The sequence below is a fragment of the Mobula birostris genome, chromosome 11 (genome assembly GCF_030028105.1).
Source record: "Mobula birostris isolate sMobBir1 chromosome 11, sMobBir1.hap1, whole genome shotgun sequence".
NCBI classification, from domain to species: domain Eukaryota; kingdom Metazoa; phylum Chordata; class Chondrichthyes; order Myliobatiformes; family Myliobatidae; genus Mobula; species Mobula birostris.
Genome location: NC_092380.1, coordinates 77266731 through 77289434, shown reverse-complemented (window position 1 = coordinate 77289434; position 22704 = coordinate 77266731). Strand labels below are relative to the sequence as shown.

Sequence of the window (22704 nt, the reverse complement as noted above, 5' to 3'; positions counted from 1 at the left end):
AAGATTCATTATAGATCTATAATTAGGATATTTTCAGTGATTTTAAAATGAGGTTATTCCCAGAGTTATTGACAAAGACAGAGTTTCTAACAAAGTGGATGAATAAATCTAACCCGGGCTGCAAATAGCAAATATGTAAATAAGCTATTTTAAATGAAACTACAAAATTATTTTCTATAACATTTCTGGTTTGTCAGATACTTTTCGTGTATAGTTATGCAAATGAATTTTATTAAGAATTTGAACTGTGACCTAACCTGCAAACTTTTGCACCTGAAATGATCCCAGTGGATTCAGATGTCGGTATAAGTAGCAAATGCAAAATTTTGTGCTGAACAATTACACAATTGTAATTACTACTGAGAATTTGAGTGTCTATATTTTATGGGAAATATGATGCAGTCAGTACAAATTCTAAGCATCTTGACCTAACCAAATAAAGCTGATTTATCAAGTACATGTTAAATTAGTGGACAGCACAATGTGAGAGTGTGTGAAAGTCTCGGGACTGGTCCTCAGATAGTATTAGTGGATCCAAGCCTGCAGCTGCACAAGATTTTTAAACATGAACCATTTATTATGTCCCTCTCCTTTTAGGGTAATTCCAGTGAGTTATGACTGATTGCTCATCATTAACATTTCAGAGTCAAGATATTTCGTCGGCACTGAGAATCTCAGACCTGGATATTAACTGTTTCTTTGACCCGCTGAGAGATTCCAGTTTCTGTCTCTGTTTTTAAATTTGAAATGGCAGGGAATAATCTTCATTTGGTCTGAAGTTATTAAGTTATTACTCTCATCATTGGAAGTTTTATTGGTTGAGCTAACTTATTTTGAATGTATTTGGCAGAGTCTGAGGATTCTTACACATTTAGATGTGGCATGTCTTCTCAATGTCAACACCTTGGGCAGAATATAAAAAATGCTACACACTGTGCAGGTAAGTGAGCAGAAGATTTCCACGTGGCTGCCGCTTGTTTCTTTGAAATTGCGTTTTGGTGTTGCTTGTTATAAGACCTGACCATGATGATCAGCAAGAAGTTCTTCTGATCAGGTAGAATCACCTGGAAGATCAGCAAACTCCCTGGGTATTAAAGACAGGGAGAAATTGATTTGGTAGCGTAGGGGAAAAATGGTACTTGTAAATTTGAAATTAATAATATTAATTTTGCATTTTATATCTTGACAATATGTTTAATGACAGCTGAAGAACAAACTTAGAGTCAGTTGTTTTCATGCTTATTTTTTCCTATCTGGAGAAAGTAATCACAATTTGCAGTAGTTGCCTTGAAATTGACTCACAGAATTTACATATGGCTGCATTGATGTGGCTTCACCAATTGAGATCACATCCACTTGCAGTACTCAAGAACTAGTTGTAAAGAGAGAATTCAGATAATGTAGAGCTCCACCCAAGCATCTGAGTATTGCAGTTGTGCTCCAGATTCCATCCGGAACATTGGGAGATCTGCTGATCTGTGTTGTTTCAATGCTGCTTTATTTTCCCTTTTGCCACTACAGCATTAATGGATGTACAGATGTCGCACCATTCAGTCCATTGGCAGCTGCAGCACAATGATCACAAATTCAGTAGACTACTTCACTTCCCCAAAATGTTGAATTGAACATTGTTATAATATTGCTAATATAGATGCCAATTACATTTCTACCTGAAAGTATTGTTGATAGTCTTTCATCATGGATTTGAATCGGAGGATCAATGCAGCAGTGCTGAACGACCATTAGAAATTGATAATTAGCCTATGGCACCTAAGCTAATTCCAGTACAACGCATTGATACAGAATGCAAGTTAAGGTACTTCATATGCAAGTTTACTTAAAATGCCAGCTACTGCTTAATCTGAAACTCCCAAATCTTTATTTTTCTTTGAAGTGTAGAATTGGAGCTTGTCATCACATCTTCGTGCAACATCCAGATTCTTTGACCATTTTGCAAACACTAATACAACGCCACCAGAATGACTGGCGCTCACACTTGATGCAGTAGACCAGCTTTTCACATTGCTGTGATGTCAGAGCCGCTCGTTGTTAATCATGCAGGAGTTGCTCTAATTGATCTCCACACTGCAATATGTACATGTCCGATATTTACCATGTTAGCAGAAATCCAACATTCAATAACCAAGGAAATGAAGCACAGATTAAACAAAAAGCACACGTGCACTCAGTTTTATTTAATATTTTTAACAATCAGTATATTATGAAAATTAAACTCCCCTTGCATGTCTATATTGTGAGTATTAAAATCACAATGACAGTTCCTTTTAGTGATAGTTTACTTAGCAATTTTAATATTTTTAACAATATATTATGAAAATTAAAGTTCCCTCGCATGTTTACATTGTGAATATTCAAATCACAAAGACAGTTTATAAAATTATTTAAATCTGGACTCACAATGATAGGTATAGGGTTGGTGTCTAGAAATTATGTATGGGGTATCACTATTTGATTTGTATCATTGAAAGAAAACTAAAATATCAAGAGCATAGTAATGCTTTTACTTTAGGTCTGAATGTAACTGAATCTCAAATTAAATTTTGTTAGAAAGCTGCTTTTCAGAATAACTAAACAACAGTAGCAGCAATGTGATGCTATCTAAATAAAGGCCTCCTTCAAATCCTGCTCTGTATGTGCTTCTCTCAACAGTTCTCAACCTTCAGTTCTGTTTCGTGATTAATACAACTCAGATGTTAGACTGACTAACAAAAAAAGTAATAGCTTATCACCATTTTAACGGGACCTCTGGAGTGTGGTCAATGGAAGTTAGCTACCATCAGCTAATGATTATTTTGTTCGTGAGGATATGAAGAGAAAATTTAATATTCAGAAAAAGACGTGAAACCAGAATACGTCTGGATGGAAAAGGAGAATGAAATCTGCATTTGTGCTTTGTTGCCTCCGAGTTTCCACTCTCTTTTCATCTATCAACACAGATCTTTTGATATAAAATAAAAGCCAAGGTTAATTGGAATAGAAGTACCTCCATTATAAGTAGCTGTCTGCCTCTGATATCCTTTTTTAATGCCGGTTTTTCCTCTGTGGAATCTTAGGTAATGAGTTTTGACAAGTTGTTTGATCAGGGGACCATCACAACAGTTCAAAAGTTCAAAGTAAATTTATTTTCAGAGTCTATATATTTAATCACCATATACCACCTGAGATTCACATACTTTCAGGCAATCACAGTAAATACAAGAAACACAATAGGATTAATGAAAGACCGCACCCAACAGGATAGACAAACAACCAGTGTGCAAAGGACAACAAGTGGTGCATACAAATAGAAACAAAAAATAAAATAATAATAATAATATTAATTAAGCAATAAATATCGAGAACATGAAATGAAGAGTCCATAAAACCATTAGATATAGGAGAAGAATTAGGCCATTTCATCATGGCTGATCCAATTTTCTCTTGCCTTCTCCCCGTATCCCTCATGCCCTGCCCAGTCACGAACCTATCAAACTCTGCCTTAAATATACATAAAGACTTGACCTCCACAGTGCTTGTGGCAAAGAATTCTGCAGAATCACCACTCTCTGCCTAAACAAATTCCTCCTCATCTGCGTTCTAAAAGAGCGTCTCTCTATTCTGAGGCTGTGCCCTCTGGTCTTAGACTCTCCCACCAAATGAAACATGCTCTCCACATCCACCCTATCAAGGCCTTTCACCATCCAGATAGAGTCCTTAAAAGTGAGTCCATAGGTTATGGAAACAGTTCAGTGATGTGACGAATTGAGTGAAGTTATCCCCGCTGGTTTGACAGCCCAATGTAGGTGGGTAATAACTCTTCCTGAACTTGATGGTGTGGATCCTAAGGCTCCTGTACCTTCTTCCTGATGGCAGCAGTGAGAAGAGAGCATGGCCTGGGTGGTGGGGGTCCTTGATGACGGATGCTGCTTTCCTGCGACAGTTCTCTTTGTAAATGTTCTCAGTGGTGGGGAGGGTTTTTCATGTGATAGACTGGGCTGTATGTATTACTTTTTGTAGGCTTTTCTGTTCAAGGACATTGGTTGTTCCCATACCAGGCCATGATGCACGCAGTCAATATACTCTCCACACACATCTATAGAAGTTTGTCAAAGTTTTAGATGACATGCCGAATCTTTGCAAACTTCTAAAGAAACAGAGGTACTGCCAAGCTTTCTTTGTTATGGCATTTACGACTTGACCCAGTACAGGTTCTCTGAAATGATAACACTGAGGAATTAAAATTTCTGACCGTCTCCATCCCCGATTTCCCCTCCCCCCATGAGAACTGGCTCATGGACCTTTGGTTTCCTCCTCCTGAAGTCTTGCTGACATTGAGTGAGAGTTTGTTGTTGTGGCACCACTCAGCCAGGTTTTCAGTCTCACTCCTATATGCTGATTTGTCACCTCCTTTGATTTGGCCAATGACAGTGGTGTCATCAGCAAACTTAAATGTGGCCATATGATATGATCAGAGTCTGATCATATCATAACAACTGTCCAAATATTTCACCTCAAAGGAGGTGTCACAGGACGGTGGTCAAAAGTGGGGCCACTCCTTCATACTGGACTGGATCCTGGATAGCCGGCCTATGGAATGTGAAATACTGTCAGGTTGGCCACAGTGTAGTTGTCAGCACAGCCCTGACTTCTATGGTCTGACATTGATCTTCCTCAGGAAGGTTCTTTCTTTAGCCTATTTAATGTTTGTTTTTGCCCATCGCCATCCCTAACCCTCATGTCTGTTGGCTCCAATCTCCTCGATATCATCCATTCCTCTGCAACTGTCTCGACAATTGATCCTGCACATTGCTTGTACCCACAACTCCTTCCCCTTTCCTGCTGTTTCCATAATCATCACACCACCGACCTCTGATTAGCATCTTCACAACCATGCTGGCATCGTTCATAATTCTGCTTCCCAACAAGCTTAAAGTGTTTAATTAATAGTTAAGCCGAGTACAGAAAGTAAAATGATGTAAAATACTGGGAGGAGGGGGGAGGTTGAGGGAGATGAAAGAAAAAAGAGACTAACATAAATTATTTTTATAAATATTTAAATCTTCAATCATGTCGTTTGACAATAATTGACACTTGGGATGCTACCATGAATTCTCAGGTCCTTGTTCGATAATGCCTTGTGCTTTCTGGTGTGACGATTCAATCTCCAATGGGCATCATTATTAATAATTATTTGAACATTCTCAGCCGATGGAGTAATGCAAAAAGCTAATGTGTTTTTTTGCCTTCCAGTACAAAGAGAAATTTCATTGACTGAAATGTTGATGTGTGATGTTTTGTTTTTCAGTAGATCCAAAGATATGAAGTTCTACTGTTGAATAGTAATATTTCTGACTGTACTTACCTGAATAATGAAGCAGTTTTTCTTTGCCTTCCAGGACTGAACGTCACAAAGCTGCCAACAATAAAGACAACAGCAACTTTTAAACTTAACACAGGAAGATGTGAGTTGAGAGGAATCAAAGAGAAGCTTAAGTATAGTCTGCAGCAGGTCTCTACAGGTACTGTACATGCTTCAGTTCAACAGGGAGGGGACTGAATTATTTTAAGTTTTATTCCAGCTATTTTATTAAAGATCAAGCAAAGAAGTTGTTGTTCCAGGTGCTCCTTTCGTAAAATTTCTGATGTTGTCCTGAGCATAATGAATCAAAAGAGAAAATCACATTTCCTTTCTTGAGAGAGAAAAAAAATGAAGGCATCAAAGTGGAAGTATTATTGGGTGATGCTGCATGCCTTTCTTCAATGTCCTCGCTAACTGATCCTCAAATTAATCCTCGTTTTACTCAAAACCAGAGACAGTGTAAATTTAAATGCTTGGTTGTACGTGATGCTATGTTGATGAAGAGGTTATGGGAGGGGACTCCAGACTTTCGGACCTCGGCAGCTGAAGCAACAGCTGATGCAGTAATTAACTCTGGGAAAGATCAAGTGCTCCAAACTGGAGGATCCTAGGCCTCTCCAAATGATGAAAGCCTTGAGGAGATTATAGGATAGTTTGGGATGGAGTTGGGAAACAAGGGCAAGAATTTTAAATTATCAAGTGAGGTTGTAGTTACATTAAATCAGATGACCTCAGCTAGACTAAACTGGTCTGCAGTAATTAGCTTCCTCCTCATTCAGTGAGTGAGAGAGAGGGAATGGGGAAATCCAGACAGATGATTTTTTTCTAAAATAGAGACTGGATAGGCTGGATTTGTTTTCCCTGGAGAGGAGAAGGCTGAGGAGTGATCTGGTAGAGATATTTCAAACTATGAGGGGATAGATAACAAAAATCTTTTTTTTCATGGAGGAGGGGTGTCTAAGATCAGAGAACAAAAGTTAAAACTGAATGGAAGAAGATTTAGAGGAAATCTGGGGAGGAACTTTTGGTTGGCTTCTATAAAATGCTGTATAACGAGATGTGGAGGCAGATACTCTCATTGTATTTCAGAAACATCTAGGCAAGTACTTGAAACACGCACAACATGCTGGAGGAACTCAGCAGGTTGGGCAGCATCCGTGGAAACAAACAGTCAACGTTTCAACGGATGCTGCCCGACCCGCTGAGTTCCTCCAGCGTGTTGTGCGTGTTGCTTTGACCCCAGCATCTGCGGAGTATTTTGTGTTTAGGCAAGTACTTGGATTGCCAAGGCATAGAAATCCATTGATCTAAAGCTGGATTATTGCATATGGGTACAGCTGGTGGCATGGATGTGATGGACCAAATGACCTCTTCTTATAATGTACAACTTTGACTCTATGCTAACCAGATCTCTCCTGGAAAAGATGAAAGTAGATATTGAGTGAGGACAGGACCAGACTTAGCTGAGAGTACTCAATACCTCCATTTACGAAGCTCGGTGATTGTTTGGGCTTCATAACTAGGGGTATTGATTACAAAAGTAGGAAGTTATATTGAATCATGTTAAAACTCTGTTTAGGCCACAGCCATAAGATGGTGTCCAGTTCTGGTCACCACACTTTCGGAACAATCTCAATGTTTTTGAGAACGTGCAGAGGACATTCATTCAGCTGTATTGGTTTAGGAATGAGAGATTTGGGATGTATGAATCACTCTTAAAATAGCCTTGCCTATGTTGTGTCTGGATTTCTTGTTTAGTTCTGGATCACTGATCTAACCCTCAGCGGACTGCAAAATCTCCTGGTTCATCCATGGATTTTGGTTTGGGTATGTCTGGTATGTTCTCAAAGACACACACTCATCCATACAGGTCTTGATGAAGTTAGTGATAACTGTGGTGTATTCATTCACTTGAAGACGAATCCCTGAATATTACCCAGTCCACTGACTCGAAGCAGTCCTGTATGTGCTCCCCCACTCCCTTGACCATATCTTCTTGGACCTTCCCACTGATGCTGAGGTCTTCAGTCTCTGCCTATACAATGGGAGTAGAAGTACAACCTGATTGGGTTGGTGTGAAATGTGTGGGTGTGAAATGACATAGTAAGCGTTCTTGATAGTGGTATAACAGTGATCAAGTATGTTAGCTCCTCTGGTTCCACAGGTGATGTGTTGGTGGTAGTTGTTCTGAGACGACTTCAAGCTGGCCTCGTCAAAATCTCCCACAATGGAGGTTGCTTACCTTGGAGTAGAGGAGAGCTTATGATAGATTTAATCAGACAGATAAAGAAAAAAAGTCCCAGGAGCGAGGGGTACAAGGGCTAGTCACAGCTTTAGGCAATTGTCACAGGAAAATGTGAAGAATTTTTATGCAGTAATGGTAATGAACTGGAACTTGCTGCCTGTGAAGTAGTAAAAATGGACATGGTCAATGATTATGAAAGGAAATCGGAATGGCACTTAAGGCATTAAACTGTTAGGGTTGATGGAATTGACTGGACTGCTCTGCAGAAATGATGTGGACTTGGATCTAACAGCATCTTCTGTGTCTTAATGTATTTATGACTCTTTATTAATTGTCCACTTTTTCCCCATGTCAATATACAGAGAAGTCTAACATTCCTAGTACAAAGAACTGTCAGCTGAATTTTGTAAATGTGAAGTGCAGTTCCTCCAAGAAAAGTCATGACCAGTGGAATCACAAGGAAATGAGAAATGAGGGCTCAGTCATTTCTGCTGTTTTTGAGGTTGAAATGAAACCAGAGGAGGTGACAGGTTGGTTTGAAGAATGCAGAAGGTGCATTTACACGTCTTCTTGCAAGAATTATTTAATTTTTCTTATCTCTTTCCTTTTGCTGTTCTCCCTGTCAAAAGTATCTCCTGTTTTTAGAAGTAACTGCCCTTTTTGTTGGGAGGTGAGCCCTTCAGATTGGAAAAAGCTGATTCCAATCAACTAAAATTCATTCAACCAATGATCTCATCCTACATCAGGCTAAAAGTTACACATATACTATTTTGATGCAGTGTTCAAAAACGTAATTCAATTATCAATATCTTCACACATCTGAAGGAAGCACCTCCATTCTCATGTTGTGCTCAACTGTTTCCTGTGATGATGGCTGTCTTGTATTTGTACCTAGTATTTTGAATGAATTTGTTATCTTATTAAAGCATGTCCAAATTATTTATGATATGGTGGTGAAATAGAACTGTCTTCTTGGGATTCTTGCCAGCTGTTTGGTAGACTGTTATTATTGAGTATCTTTGTATTTTCTTGTAGAAACCTGTGATTTTGGGTGCATACGACGGAAAACTGAGAAGAGGCTTCGAAAAACGACAAGAACACTGAGGAAATCAATCAACAGGGAGCAGTTCTACCTCCGCGTTGCTGGAACAGAATATGAGGTGGCTAAGAAAACAGCAAAAGCAACGGATTTACAGGAGTCATGTGCACCAGGCCAGGTTTCTCAGAATAACAGATGTGGTGGGTACAAAGATCTTAAGTTCTAGTTCTAGTCCTTCTGTACTGGCCACCAGAACTTTTTGTACTTCGATTGAAAAAACTATAGTTCATAGGCTTGAAAAAAAGCAAGCTTCTGAACAAATGGTGAAGCAGCATCACCATAAATTCAGAAAGCCTGAGTGCCTCTGTATTTTCTAACATTCATCATTCCTTGTTGAGTCTAAATGCTGATCAGATTTTCCTCTTTTTTTTTACCTGAATGAGATAATACTATGAGTCCTTTAATCAAAACTAGGATATTGCACATTCAGAAAAGCAGGTACTCAGGGTTTCTGGACTTTTGGTGGTGCTGCTTCCCTCTAAGAGGTCCACAAATGTCACTGGGTGTGCAGGCTTGCGTGTCTCAATGACCCGGAGGGCTATGTCGGCTGGAGTCAGGGCTTTATGTTTTGGCTCTTGGTAGGGTCACCCATGCCAAACAGATCAAAGGGTAGAGGCCAGACTAAGAGTGGTCCACCAGTCCACCAGGTTTGGGGTTTCAGCTTAGGGCTAACAAACCTGAATGGTAAAATAAAACTGTTAAGGAAGCAGCAAAGAAGAATTCTTCTGCATATGTGTGTGATGGTGTTCCTGAGTCTCCATCAGGGACTTTCATGACTGAGAGCAGTGAAAACGGAGCCGCTGAAATGATGAAGGGAGCCGGAGGTGGAGGACCTTCATGGCTGCCCTAAATGCCAGTGGTGTAACGGGCAGTAGGTAGGTGGTGCTGCTTCATTATATCTTCAAAAGCTTGCTTGTATCAAGTCTTGAAAAGTAGATGTTTGGATACAATGTTCTCTGCTTGAAACTCCTGAGCGAATGTCCGTCTATTTCCCAGCAGTGGTAAGAATACTCTCAAGAACTGATCTATTCTTTGCACCTGGAAACAAAAACTACCAAAAGAAGAAATAAGGTGAAAACAGTTCTCTTTGACTCCGTCTCTCCCACAAGTATTGGGTATCAATCCTATTCACATCTAATGTTGTTTATACATCATATCAGTCACCACTGATAACAAGGGCCCATTAACACCACTTCTGATAGGTATTCCTAACTCTTTTTGATAACTTTGTAACTGGCACAAAGTATGAGATGATCTGACTTCTGAGTTCCATACATTAGTGAGGTAGCCATTTTCATTTAATAGCAGTCAAGGACACTACAGAAAAGTGCACAGGGCAGTAACCAGGCAGAAACAGGGGGACAAACATTTAGATGGGATTCCAACTCAGTAATTGCTCACAAATGTTAGGCTAGTAAAACAATAAATTATTACATCTGTAAGTTTCATAAATACTCTGATGTACTTTGGACCAAATTGCAAAACAGTAGTGTGATAAGTTGAACTCAAAGGTTGGACTTGCTGGATGTTGACAGCAGTTTCACATAGCAATGTGCTCGGCTCAGTCCTTGATTCATTTGTACGGGGATTGCTGGGCTGAAAGAAAGAAAGAGATAAAATGTAACTTAAGAGTATTTTGAAATGTTTTTGTTCTATCAGATTTTTAGAAACTTTTCAAATAGTTTTAATTGTTGTTGCTGGGAGGTTGTGTCACAACAACCTTGCACTCAATATCAGTAAGACCAAGGAATTGATTATGGACATCAGGAAAGGGAAGTCAAGGGAACACACATCAGTCCTCATCGAGGGATCGGCAGGGGAAAGGACGAGTAGTTTCAAGTTCCTGGGAGCCAACATCTCTGAAGATCTATCCTGGGCCCAACATATTGATGCAATTACAAAGAAGGCATGACAGCGGGTATATCTTATTAGGATTTTGTCACCAAAGACTCTCACAAACTTCTACAGATGTACCGTAGACAGCATTCTAACTGGTAGCATCACTGTCTGGTGTGGAGAGGCCACGGCACAGCATCAGAAAAAGCTGCAGGAAGTTATAAACTCTTCCTGCTCTATCGTGGGCACTGGCCTCCCCAGCATCCAGGACGCTTTCAAAAGGCAATGCATCAAAAGGCAATCCATCATTAAGGGCTCCCATTACCAAGGTCATGCCCTCTTCTCATTGCAACCACAAAGAGGAGGTACAGGAGGAGCTTCTTTCCCTCCACCATTATGTTTCCGAATGAACAATGAATCAACTATCTCACTTTTTTCTCCTTTCTTTTTGTTCTACTTACTTAATTTAATTTTTTAATATATACTTATTGTAATTTATAGTTTAATATTATTATGTGTTGCTGCCGCAAAAATGACACATTTCACAACTTATGCCAGTGAAATTGTACCTGATTCTGATTCTGATTGTTGAGAGATATTTACTTCATAGTAATTAGCTTTAAATATTTCCTGCATACCAGATATATCTGAAAAATCTTGGCAGCTGCTGTAAGTTGGGGGAAGGGCTTAGCTGCCTTTCGAAGTTTTCCAGATGAATTTTGTGGACGGGACTTCTCTATGCAGCACATCACAGCATCAAATCAAATCAAATCAAATCAAGTTGAGTTGTCATTCAAGCCATACATCGATACAGCTGAATGTGACAGCGTTTCCCTGGGGCCAAGGTGCAAAAACATATACACACATTCAAAATAACAAGAAAGGGGAAAAAAATAACATAGTCATGTAAGAAAACACATTTTTAGTCCAAGTCCTGCAAATTGATGGTTTCCGGTAGTCCAGCCTGTAATTCCACTGATCCAACACTGGAGGACAGCCCCAAAAGAGACCACCCCCAACGGAGCCCGGATGCCATACTACAACGCAAGCCCGAGGACTGAGGCCTCATCTTCGCTACAACCGAGGCAACACTGCTGCCTCGCTGCCTGTCTCACCACCAAAACAGGGGAAGCAGGCTTGTGGCAATCAATGTCCAACAGGGTCTTTCATCATTGTATTTCATCACTTAGCATTGTAGCATTTGTCATCTGAGTGAAGTATGGTAAGTTTAGAATCAAAATTAGAGCCAGCTTTATCACTGACATAATGTATGGCAGCGAAGTTTGTTGTTTTGTGGCAGCTGTACAGTGCATTATATTACCATAAGCTGCAAATAAAAAAATGTAGCACAGAAGAGGAGTAGCAAGGTAGTGTTTATGTACCGTTCAGGAATCTGATGTCTGAGGGAAAGAAGCTGTTCCTAAAATGTTGATCCTCAGGCTCCTGTGCACTCCCACCACCCCAGCAGTAGTAATGAGAAGAGGGAATTTCCTGGGTGGCGAAGGTCCTTAATGATGGATGACACCTTTTGAAGATGTCTGCAATAGTGGACTGGCTTGTGCACGTGAAGGAAATGGCTGAGCCTACAGTCCTCCACAGCCTGTTCTGCTCCTGTGTAATGGAACCTCTGTCCTAGGCTGTGAAGGAATTTGCTATAGTCTTTGGTGACATACCAAATCTCCTCAAACTCACTGGCATGCCTCTCTGTGATTGCATCAGTGTGTTGGGCCCAGGTTAGATCCTCGGAAATGTTGATGCCCAGGAACTTGAAGCTACTTACCCTTTCCACTGCTGATCCCTCGATGAGGAACAGTGCACGTTCTCCTGTCTTCCCTTGTAGAAGTGTAGAGTTAATTCTGAATCAACTGCCTCTCCACCTATGCTGCTCAGTATCTGTGCAATCTGGACAAGCAAGATCAGGCTTCCAAATTCAGTTCAGGCTAGAACAGGGAATAGGAAATATAACCACGTTGTCTTGTCAGTAAAATCTGGTCCATGGTTAGTTTGAGTTTGAGGATTAAAAATCCAGAGATGTGTAATTAGTAGAAGTTAAACACTGAATGTTAATAAGCATCAGTTCTAGAAATTTTTAGGAAGAATTTCAACGTAACAGTTTTAAAATATCTATTTCCATTGGAGCACCAGATTTGGCTGGTGTATTTTGCTGTGAATATTTTTTTAAACCAGAGATCACATGTCATTCCATCAGCAACTAAATTTAAAACCACTTAGGGTGTGTTTTCAATAAGATGATTCATATTTGGCTTTAGATCATCACCTACGACTGTTTTGCAAAGTGTCCTAGCTTTTACTGGAGATGCTATTAATGCCCAAGAACTTGCCTTTGAGCGTGCCTGTTTTTCATCCATTTTGTTTATCTGAGTTACTGTAACTAACTGATTATAGAGGCCTTCTTATGTTGGTTCAGTTCCATAAGGTACAAATGTGCCCATATATCTTACATCAGATACTGCAATGCCTTGTTTCTTCAAATCATCGCAGTTCATTGTAAATGTCATATCTACCAGTATACTTTTTAAAAAAAGTAAATGTAATAGATTTATTTACTTCTATTCATAAATAATTTAATATTTGATCAACTTATTTTTATATTGGAGAAAATAGAGACCATCCCTGCCTCCATTTTAAGCTCTTGTTCTTGTGCTTGGTAAACCTTGTAAATGGTTGGAAAACAAAGTGATATATTCTTTTCGTTAGCATGCTAAAGTCTTAAATGACTGATAGCCACACTGGTAGGTGGTTGATGTGTTGTGCAAGTGGATACCCGGAGTATGAACTGCTGAGATTGAGTGGCCCTGCGCATTTCTCTGCATCAGCTGGTTGTGATGTTGCTTTGGTTGTAATTCCTGCTCAAAATGTCAAAGTAACGTGTGAGGCCATGACCTCTCGATTAGTTCATCCCCAATGGCTGTTACGCAAGAGCCTTTATCTAAGTTATTAGCTGGCTGGCAGAAACAGTGGAAAATGCCTTCCCTTAAATTTTAGTTTTGCTATCTTTACGTATGTTATAAAATGGATTCAATTTTATGTCTCAGCAAGCCACCGTTTGAGGAATTAGAAGAGAGGGTGAAATTTTTAACATGAATAATGAGAAAGGAAATGTACGTAATTTCGAAAAGGTCCCTCCTGCTTGAGAATTAAAAGTTCATTTTCCAACCATTCAGGTTGCCAGAAGACAGATTATAACACAGCCTTTACAGCAACACACACAAAATGCTGGAGGAGCTCAGCAGGTCAGGCAGAAAATGTGCAAATGAATAAACGGTCGACAATTTGGACCGAGACCCTTCTTCAGGATTTCCCTTTACAGGTTGTCTCTAGTAACTGGGGCATCAATAAAGCAAGCTTGTAAAGGAAGCAAAGAAGTAGCTATGCTATAAGAAGGATCAAAATCTCTGTGGAAGCATTCTCTGCTGTAAATATAAACATGGTAGTAGCATGGACATCCATTAGTTTTGATACGGCTTTGGGACTCTCAACCCACCCATTACAGAACAGCAACACTTTAAGGTCTTTATGTTTTCTTCGTTCAAAATCTGAGGAACTGGCTCTGGGGAACAGAATAGTCAGAGAGCCAATTCACTTTATTTCTCACAGTTTAATATATGGTAATGAAGGTCTTATTAGGGTATTACCTAAATGGCAGGAAGAATTTTTTTAAAAATTGCACTGGCATTGCAAACAAGACATAAAATTGTCAAAAATAATGTTTATTTTAATTTGTGAAAGGCAATGTACATATTTGTTTCAGTGGTGGGTGTCAGTGATGGAAATCAGGTTAACATAAAAATACTTTTTATACAGGTTGAGTACCCCCTATCTGAAATACCAAAATCTGGAAACCTCTGCAATCGGAACGTTTTTGAGCACTGACATGACGTCACAAATGGGAAATTCCACAAGGCACTGGGAGGGTTCCCAAGTGACGCACAGGTCTCTGCGCGCCATAGACAATTCTGAGAAGTGACCAGAACAGAAGTTAATGAAAAATAGAAAAACACTGCTAATGCGAAAAATGAAGATCTCGACGGTGTATTGAAAGGGTGGCCAGTCAATGTCATAGTGAACATATGCTACTTAACAGTATGCTGATCATGAAACAAGCAAAGATTATGAATAATTGGCACGCTGCCTGCAAAAAATTTGAGAAAGGCACAGCATTAAATTTTTAAAGATTTGTGGTGGTAAGATCGTTGATGATGAAAATATAAGATGATGTACAGCTGCATCAGTACAAACATGTGATGAACGAGAGTAAGACAAAGACTACACATAAATTCAGAGTTGGAAGTAATGGTGATCCCAAGCTCTCTCATTATATATTCCAAAATCCAAAAAATTCTGAAATCTGAAACACTTACACACTCTGCAGAGTGTTTTAATTTATTAACTACAAAGAGTGTTTGATGAGGTGTAGCATAAGTTTACTGCACATGGAAACAGGGACATAATATAGTGACAAGGAAATTTTATTTATTTTAAGTTATTTAGAGATACAGCATGCAAAAGACCCCTCTGGCCCACCGAGCTGCACTACCCAGCAACCCACCTAGTTAATCCTAATCAAAGCACGGGACAATTTATAATGAACAATTAACCTACTAACCGGTTTGGAAACTAACCTGGAGGAAACCCATGCATTCGCAAACTACTTACAGATGACTTTGGAATTGAACTCCAAGTTTTGACACTCCAAGCTGTAATAGTATTGTGTTAACTACTATGTTATCATGGAAATGGGGTTGGCTAACTCAGAATCAGAATCAGGTTTATTATCACCAACATCTGACGTGAACTTTCTTACCTTAGCAGCAGCAGGTCAATGCAATACATAATCTAGCAGAGAGAAAAAAATAATAAATAAAATAAAAGATAATAATAATAAACAAACAAGTAAATCAATGACGTATATTGACTAGATTAAAAAAAGGTGCATAAACAGAAATAATGTATATTAAAAAAAGTGAGGTAGTGTCCAAAGCTTCAACGTCCATTTAGGAATCGGATGGCAGAGGGGAAGAAGCTGTTCCTGAATCGCTGAGTGTGTGCCTTCAGGCTTCTGTATCTCCTATCTGATGGTAACAGTGAGAAAAGGGCAAGAGGGGCAAGAAAACAGAAAACATTTGGGACAAATGAGGTTATTTTCAGGTTGACTATCATTAATTAGTGTGGTGCTACGGGGATCTCAGCCACTGAAATTTGTGTTATTGAATTGGATGAAGGAACCAAATAGACAACAGGCAAATTTGTGAACAATCTGTAAATACATGGGTTAGCAGGTTTTGAAGAGGTTGAAAAAGAATATAGATGGGTTAAACAAATGAGCAAGAATTTGACAGAGTATAATGTGGGAAAATGTGAAAACCACTCAAGAAGGAAGAATGAGATAGAATGAGACTTTGCAAAGGGGGTCAATGAAACACAAAATATTACTATGGGATGTATTGCACATCCCAGGGCATTGTTGATTGGCATTGAAAAGGAGGCATGACACAAAAGAAATGAACCAGTTGTGGATTTATTTAGTTCAACCTGCAGCTGAATCCGAATCAGTCAGGTTTAATATCACTGGTATATGCTGTGAAATTTGTTGTTTTGTTGCAGTGGTACGTTGCAATACATAATAATAAACTATAAATTACAATTAGTATATAAAAATAAATTAAATAGTGTAGAAAAAGAGTGAAAAATACTGAGAAAGAGTTTATGGGTTCAATGTCCATTCGGTAATCAGATGGCAGAGGGGAAGGAACGGTTCCTGAAATGTTGGGTGTTTATCTTCAGGCTCAGGATTTCCTTCTTGATGGTAGCAATGAGAAGAGGACGTGTCCAGTGTGATGGGGGTCCTTAACGATGGATGCTGCCTTTTTGATGCATTGCCTCTTGAAGGTGTCCTGCATGCTGGGGAGGCTAGTGCCCACGATAGAGCGGGACAAGTTTACAACTTTCTGCAACTTTTCCCCAATCCAGTACAGTGGCCCCTCCATACCAGACAATGATGCAACCAGTCAGAGTGCTACCCACAGTACGTTGGTAGAAATCTGTGAGGGTCTTTGCTGACAAACTCCTAATGAAATAAACTTGCTGTCATGCCTTCTCTGTAATTGTATCAATATGTTGGACCCAGGATAGATCCTCAGAAATGTTGATACCCAGGAATTCGAAACTGCTCACCACCTCCACTTCTGATCCCTCGATGAGTACTGCTGTGTGTTCCGTCAATTTCCCCTTCCTAAAATGCACCATCAGTTTCTTGGTCTTACTGATGTTGAGTGTAGGGTTGCTGTTGTGACACCACTCGACCAGCTGATCTATCTTACTCCTGTATGCCTCCTCATCACCATATGAAATTCTGCCAACAATTGTTATGTCATTTGCAAATTTAGAGATAGTGTTTGAGCTGTGCCTAGCCACACAGTCATGGGTGAAGAAAGTAGATCAGTGGGCTAAGCACATATCCTTGAGGTGTGCCAGTGTTGATTGTCAGCAAGGAGGAGATGTTATTTACAACCTGTACAGACTGGTCTCCTGGTGCTGAAGTCAGAGATCTGGTTGCAGAAGGAGGTACGGAGGCCCAGGTTTTGGAGCTTTTTGATGAGAACTGAGGGTACGATTGCGTTGAACACTGAGCTGTAGTCAATAAACAGTAGCCTGACATAAGTATTGCTGTTGTGCAGGTGATCCGAGGCTGAGTGGAGAGCCAGTGAGACTGCATCTGCTGTAGACCCATTGTGGCGATAGGCAAACTGCAGTGGCCTAGGTCCTTACTCAGGCGGGAGTTGATTCTAGCCGTGACTAACCTCTCAAAGCACTTCATCACAGTAGGCGTGAGAGCTACTGGGCGATAGTCATTGAGGCAGCTCATCTGCTCTTCTTGAACACTGGTATAATTGTCACCCTTTTGAAGCAGGTGGCAAACTTTGCAGTGAGTGACTGAGGATATTCTTGAATATTCCTGCCCGTTGGTTGGCACAGGTTTTCAAAGGCCTGCCAGATCACCAGGTACAGCTGTTTTCAAGATTCAAGATGGTTTAATGTCATTTCCAGTACACAAGTGTAAATGAAAACAAAATAATTTTTACTCTGGATCCAATGCGGCACAAAAAAACAATAAGATAAAGAACACAACAATAAAAGCAGACTATAAATATAAATACAAAAGATTGTTTTTATTTATATATGGATTAATTGTATGTCCATAAAGTGGCACTGGGCACAGGAGTGACTGTATATAAGGTGACTCTGACAGGAAATGATAAGTAGTGGCGATGATCGTGTGGAGGGGTGGGTTAGTGGGTGGAGGTGTTGATCAGCCTTACTGCTCGGGGAAAGTTACAGTTATTGAGTCTGATGGCTCTGGTGTTAATGCTGCTTAGCCCCCTCCCTGATGGGAGTGGGACGAGTTCCATGAGCTGGGTAGATGGGATTCTTCATGATGTTGCTGGTACCTTTCTGTATATAAGTCCTTGATGGTGGGTAGGCTGGTGCTTGTGATGCTTTGGGCTGTTTTAACTACCTGTTGTTCAGCCTCCCTGTCTGCTGTAGTGCACTTTCCGCACCGTACAATGTCAGGATGCTCTCTACGTGCATCTGTAGACGTCCATAGTCCAGCCTCCTCAGAAAGTTGAGGTGTTGGCAAGGTTGCTTACTGGGACAATGAGAGGTTGTGTGTGATGTGCACTCCAAGGAGTTTGAAGCTGCTCGTAGTTTCCACTGCTGTGCTGCTGTTGTAAGGAAAGGTGTGAGTGGTGCGAGTTTTCCCAAAGTCGATAACCATCTACTTTGACTTGTTGACACTGAGGAAGAGGTTATTTTTCCAACACCAGGCCTTGAGTTCTTCCACCTCCTCTTAGTAGGCCTTCTCATCGCTGTTGGTGACGAGCCCCACAATTTCCATATCATTGGCGAACTTGACAATGTGATTGCTCGGGTGTTTGGTCAGGTGTGAGCAGGGTGTGTAACAGTGGGCTCAGTGTAGTGCCTTGGGAGCCCTTGTGCTGAGGACGATGGGGAGGGAGGAGTGGTTGGGCATCCTGAGGTTTGTTTGTTAGGAATTGCAACAGTGGTATATTTAAACTGTTGAGTAGGAGTTTATTCACCAAGACTTGTGGGACGATAGTGTTGATTGCCAAACTGAAATCCAGAAACAGTATTCTGACATAAGTGTCCTTGTTTTCTCTGTGTGTCAGGGCGAGTTACATGACAGATGCTGTGGCATCTGTCGTTGAGCAGTTCTGTCAGTAAGCATACTGGTCAGTGTCCACTATGGCAGGAATGGAGTTTTGATGTGTGCAGTTACCAGCCATAATGATTAGCATCAGTGCCATCAGGCAGTAGTTGTTTAAGTTCTTTGGAACAGGGATGATGGAGGCTGATTTGAAGTCTGTGGGACAGCAGCCTGGATGAGTGAAATATCACAGAGATGACTGCTTGCTTGGTTTCCATGACTGTTGTTTGAATCAGCAATCATGAATTTTAATTGAAATGATTCAGTGTTTGTCATCTTTTGGTTTTCTTTCCTCTATGTGAAAAAGTGTCAAGTATGTTGGTGATTTCTGCTTGGTATTTTGTAGGGGTACATAGGAACTTGTGCATCCTTATTTGTTCCTGTGATTTCACATCCTGTCACTTTAAAACACAGCTTAGTACACACATACAAATGGACTATACCTGCTGAATGGTGATTATTATGTGGAATAGCAGTGATGTGCAGTTGCATTGATAATAACATGTTCAAATATTTAAATTTATTTAAATCTTACATCCATCCCACAAGTGAGGGAGTAGAAATCTTTCTGTTATGACTCTGTTGCAATGTACAGACATGTGAATTTAAAAGTCTAATGGCTTGTAGAAAGAACCCATCCTGTAGCCTGTTGGTCCTGGCTTTAATGCTGCGGTAACTTTTGCCAGGCAGAAGCAGCTGAAACAGTTTATGGTTGGGGTGACTGGCGTCCCCAATGATCTTCCAGACCTTCTTTCTGCACCTGCTGCTGTAAATGTCCTCAGTGGAGGGCAGTTCACATCCACAGATGCACTGGGTTGTCCGTACCACTCTCTGCAGTGTCCAGTGATCAAGGTTGGTACAGTTCCCATACCAGGCGGTGATACAGCCCGTCACGATGCTCTCTATGGTGCCCCTGTAGAAGGTATTGAGGATCTGGGGGCTCATGCCGAACTTCTTCAGTCGCCTGAGGTGGAAGAGACGCTATTGTGCTTTTTCGGTCTTAACAAATCGATGAGGGGAGTAAAGTCAAATCCTGTTCAAATGTTTTCATTGTATGGAATGATAAAAATAAAACTAACTCTGGCTAGTTTAAAATTATAAATACGGAGACGAAATTGCCTCGAGCAGCATGCAGCCATCCAGTTCACATGATAGTGGGGCTGTGAGAATAAATTAGCTGGTTACATACAGTAAGATAAAACATTCTCTGTTACTATACAAATGGTAACATTCAAGCAAAACTAACACAAATTGAATAAACCTGTGGAAGTGTATCACGATTGTTTAACATTCAGCAATGACTTATACAAACGGTACATTAATATTAAATTGAGATAAAAGAACATTCAGATTCAGCATGGAAGTTCAGAAATGTGCTTGACATTTTATGTAAAGCTGGTTTAAATCTGTTTTGAACTACTTTCGCTGGTGGCTTTTGCTCTGCTAAAATTATCTTCCAGCAGTTGTTTTTTAACATAGATCCATAAAAGCTATTTTTATGATTTTAACCAGTCCGGATGAGGTGTACTGGTTATGCTGTTAAAAATTAAAAGTATGTTTTCATCCATCAGTAAAGACTGTTTCTTCAACCTTCTGCTGCTAGTTAGTTGTAGCGCTGGCACGTACTACGATGGCGAACAGGAGAGGTGTATATTATGTCCTGCTGGTACCTATCAAGACGAAGAAGGACAGCTTTCGTGTGAGCCTTGCCCAAACCCTGAAAGCCAAGGAAACCAAAGGTCAACTGGTGCTCGTAATGTTTCAGAATGTGGAGGTGAGGCAATGTGACAAATAACTTGTATGGTTATGAAATATGGTGTTACAATTAAAATATTACAATTTGCAGCGGACCCCTTATATTCTGAAAGGTAAAATGAGACCCTGTAACTTCCATAAAACACAAACAGCCTTTCTTTCAAATATTTTGTCTTTGGAAAAAAGTATGAGCTTTGTCATTTGGGATGTTGTGTGTTGGCCCCATGAAATAAATACACATTCTAGGCAGCTTATTGCAATTTCAAGCAAGTGCTCCATTGGATGCAGTGTCAGTTTTCAATGAATCTTTGAACCAATAGCCTATCTTCATTTCCAGTTAATGCTGCAGCTTTCACAGGGCCTCTTCCAGAAGATATTAACTCTTCAACCAAGTCACCAGAAATACTAATGTGATGTGGAATCATTGAACTATGCAATGCAGAAGGAGGACATTTCCTTGATGTGTCTACGGCGGTGCATAAACACAAGAGATTCTGCAGATGCTGGAATTCCAGAGCAACACACACAAAATGCTGGAGGAACTCAGCAGGTCAGGCAGCACCTATGGAGAGGAATAAACAGTTGACAGTTTAGAGCTAGACACTTCATCAGGATTGGAAAGGAAGTGGGGGTGTGGGGGGCTGGTGGGAGAAGCCAGACTTCTCCCTTCCTTTCCAATCCTGATGAAGGGCCTCGGCCTGAAATGTTGACAGTTTATTCCTCTCCACAGATGCTGCCTGCTCTGCTGAGTTCCTCCAGCATTTTGTGTGGTGCTTATGGCAGAGCAGCACTTCTTCACGTGGCAAATAGACACAGGCTTATCCTCAAATAAACGCCAGCAACTTCAGGGTTTCCACCACTGCATACACAAACATGGAAGTCTCGAATGTTGTATTGCTCCTAAACACTTCAGGTTTGTCAGTTTGTTGGAATAAAAAATATATTGTGGGACTTGCTGTATACTGAGAAAGCAGTTCCCTGAGTGCTATCCGAGTACAACATCCTGACAATGATGTCTTGAATTAAAATTGTTCGAAGACATCAGCTCCTGTTCTGCTCTCTCCCTCATACCTGTTGAATGTTAGTGTCAATAGTTCACGTAAATTAAATTTTAGATTCTAACTTTACAATGTATTGTAAACATGCTGGATGTATACCTGCGCTCATGCCTGACACTAATTAATGCATTGGTCATAAATGCGTCTGTCAGCGATGATATTGAAAGGATTAGCCATTGTACAGAACCACTGGAGACAATGATTCATGCTCACGTTGAGGACACTAAATGTGCCCTGCTGTCAAAAAGCAGAACACATACAATCCAGCTAATTACCTGCCCCGTCATTCTGAACACATTTGTTAGCAAAGTGATGGCAGGCATTATCAGCTCATCGAAACCTTTCACCAGTGCCAAGTTTGATTCCACAAGAACCACACAACTCCAGACCCTCATCACCTCCTTGGTCTAAATATGGACAAAACAACAATGCCAAAGCGAGGTGAGTTGATAGCCCTTGACATCAAGGAATTGGTAAAACTGAAATCATTGGTAATCGATGTATAATCCACCACAAGTTGGTAAGCTACTCAGGAGGATGAAATTCGGTTGTGACAGCCCCCAGCATGTTATTGCAGGAATTCCATGGATTGGAGCACTGGGCTCTTCCACATTCATTTACTTCATCCATTGCCTTTTCTGTAAAGCATACATTTGTCAGCTGTTCTCCAAATAATAGAGACAGTCTGCAGAAAGACCTGGACAAAATATTGCTGTAGGGTGATGTGTGGCAAGTGACAGATGTGTCATGCCGTGTGAGTCAAGAACTATTTTCAAAAAGATAGGAGATTAATGTGCTGCACGTAACATTAAACAGAAGTATACCAAGTCCTGCACAACCAGTCTCTTGTGAGCTGCTATTTACCAGAAACCAAACTGAAACATTGACACAATTTTCTGTTTATAAATTAAAGCTTAATAAAAGTGAACTATTTCCCCTAAATATGCAGGTTCCAATTTATCGATGTTTACCATTTAAATTGGTTACCGATTTCTTTACATACTTAAGGGTTAAAATTACAAAAAAGCATAAGGATTTATTTAATGCTAATTTTTTACCTTTAATTGATCAGATTAAACTTTTGTTTACTAAATGGTCACCAAT

The 22704-nt window shown here is 40.2% G+C and overlaps 1 protein-coding gene across 3 annotated transcripts in view; it reads left to right on the top strand.

The window, feature by feature from the left end:
• Positions 1-22704, top strand: part of scube2 (signal peptide, CUB domain, EGF-like 2) — a 112304-nt gene that overhangs the window by 65793 nt on the left and 23807 nt on the right. For 2 of the 3 annotated variants that reach the window (XM_072272596.1, XM_072272595.1), the window contains 5 exons: positions 851-940; positions 5397-5519; positions 7967-8134; positions 8640-8843; positions 20391-20561. In XM_072272596.1, coding sequence (XP_072128697.1) covers positions 851-940; positions 5397-5519; positions 7967-8134; positions 8640-8843; positions 20391-20561 — 756 coding nt within the window. The remainder of the gene's footprint in view (positions 1-850; positions 941-5396; positions 5520-7966; positions 8135-8639; positions 8844-20390; positions 20562-22704) is intronic. The other variant, XM_072272597.1, reaches the window with a different exon arrangement.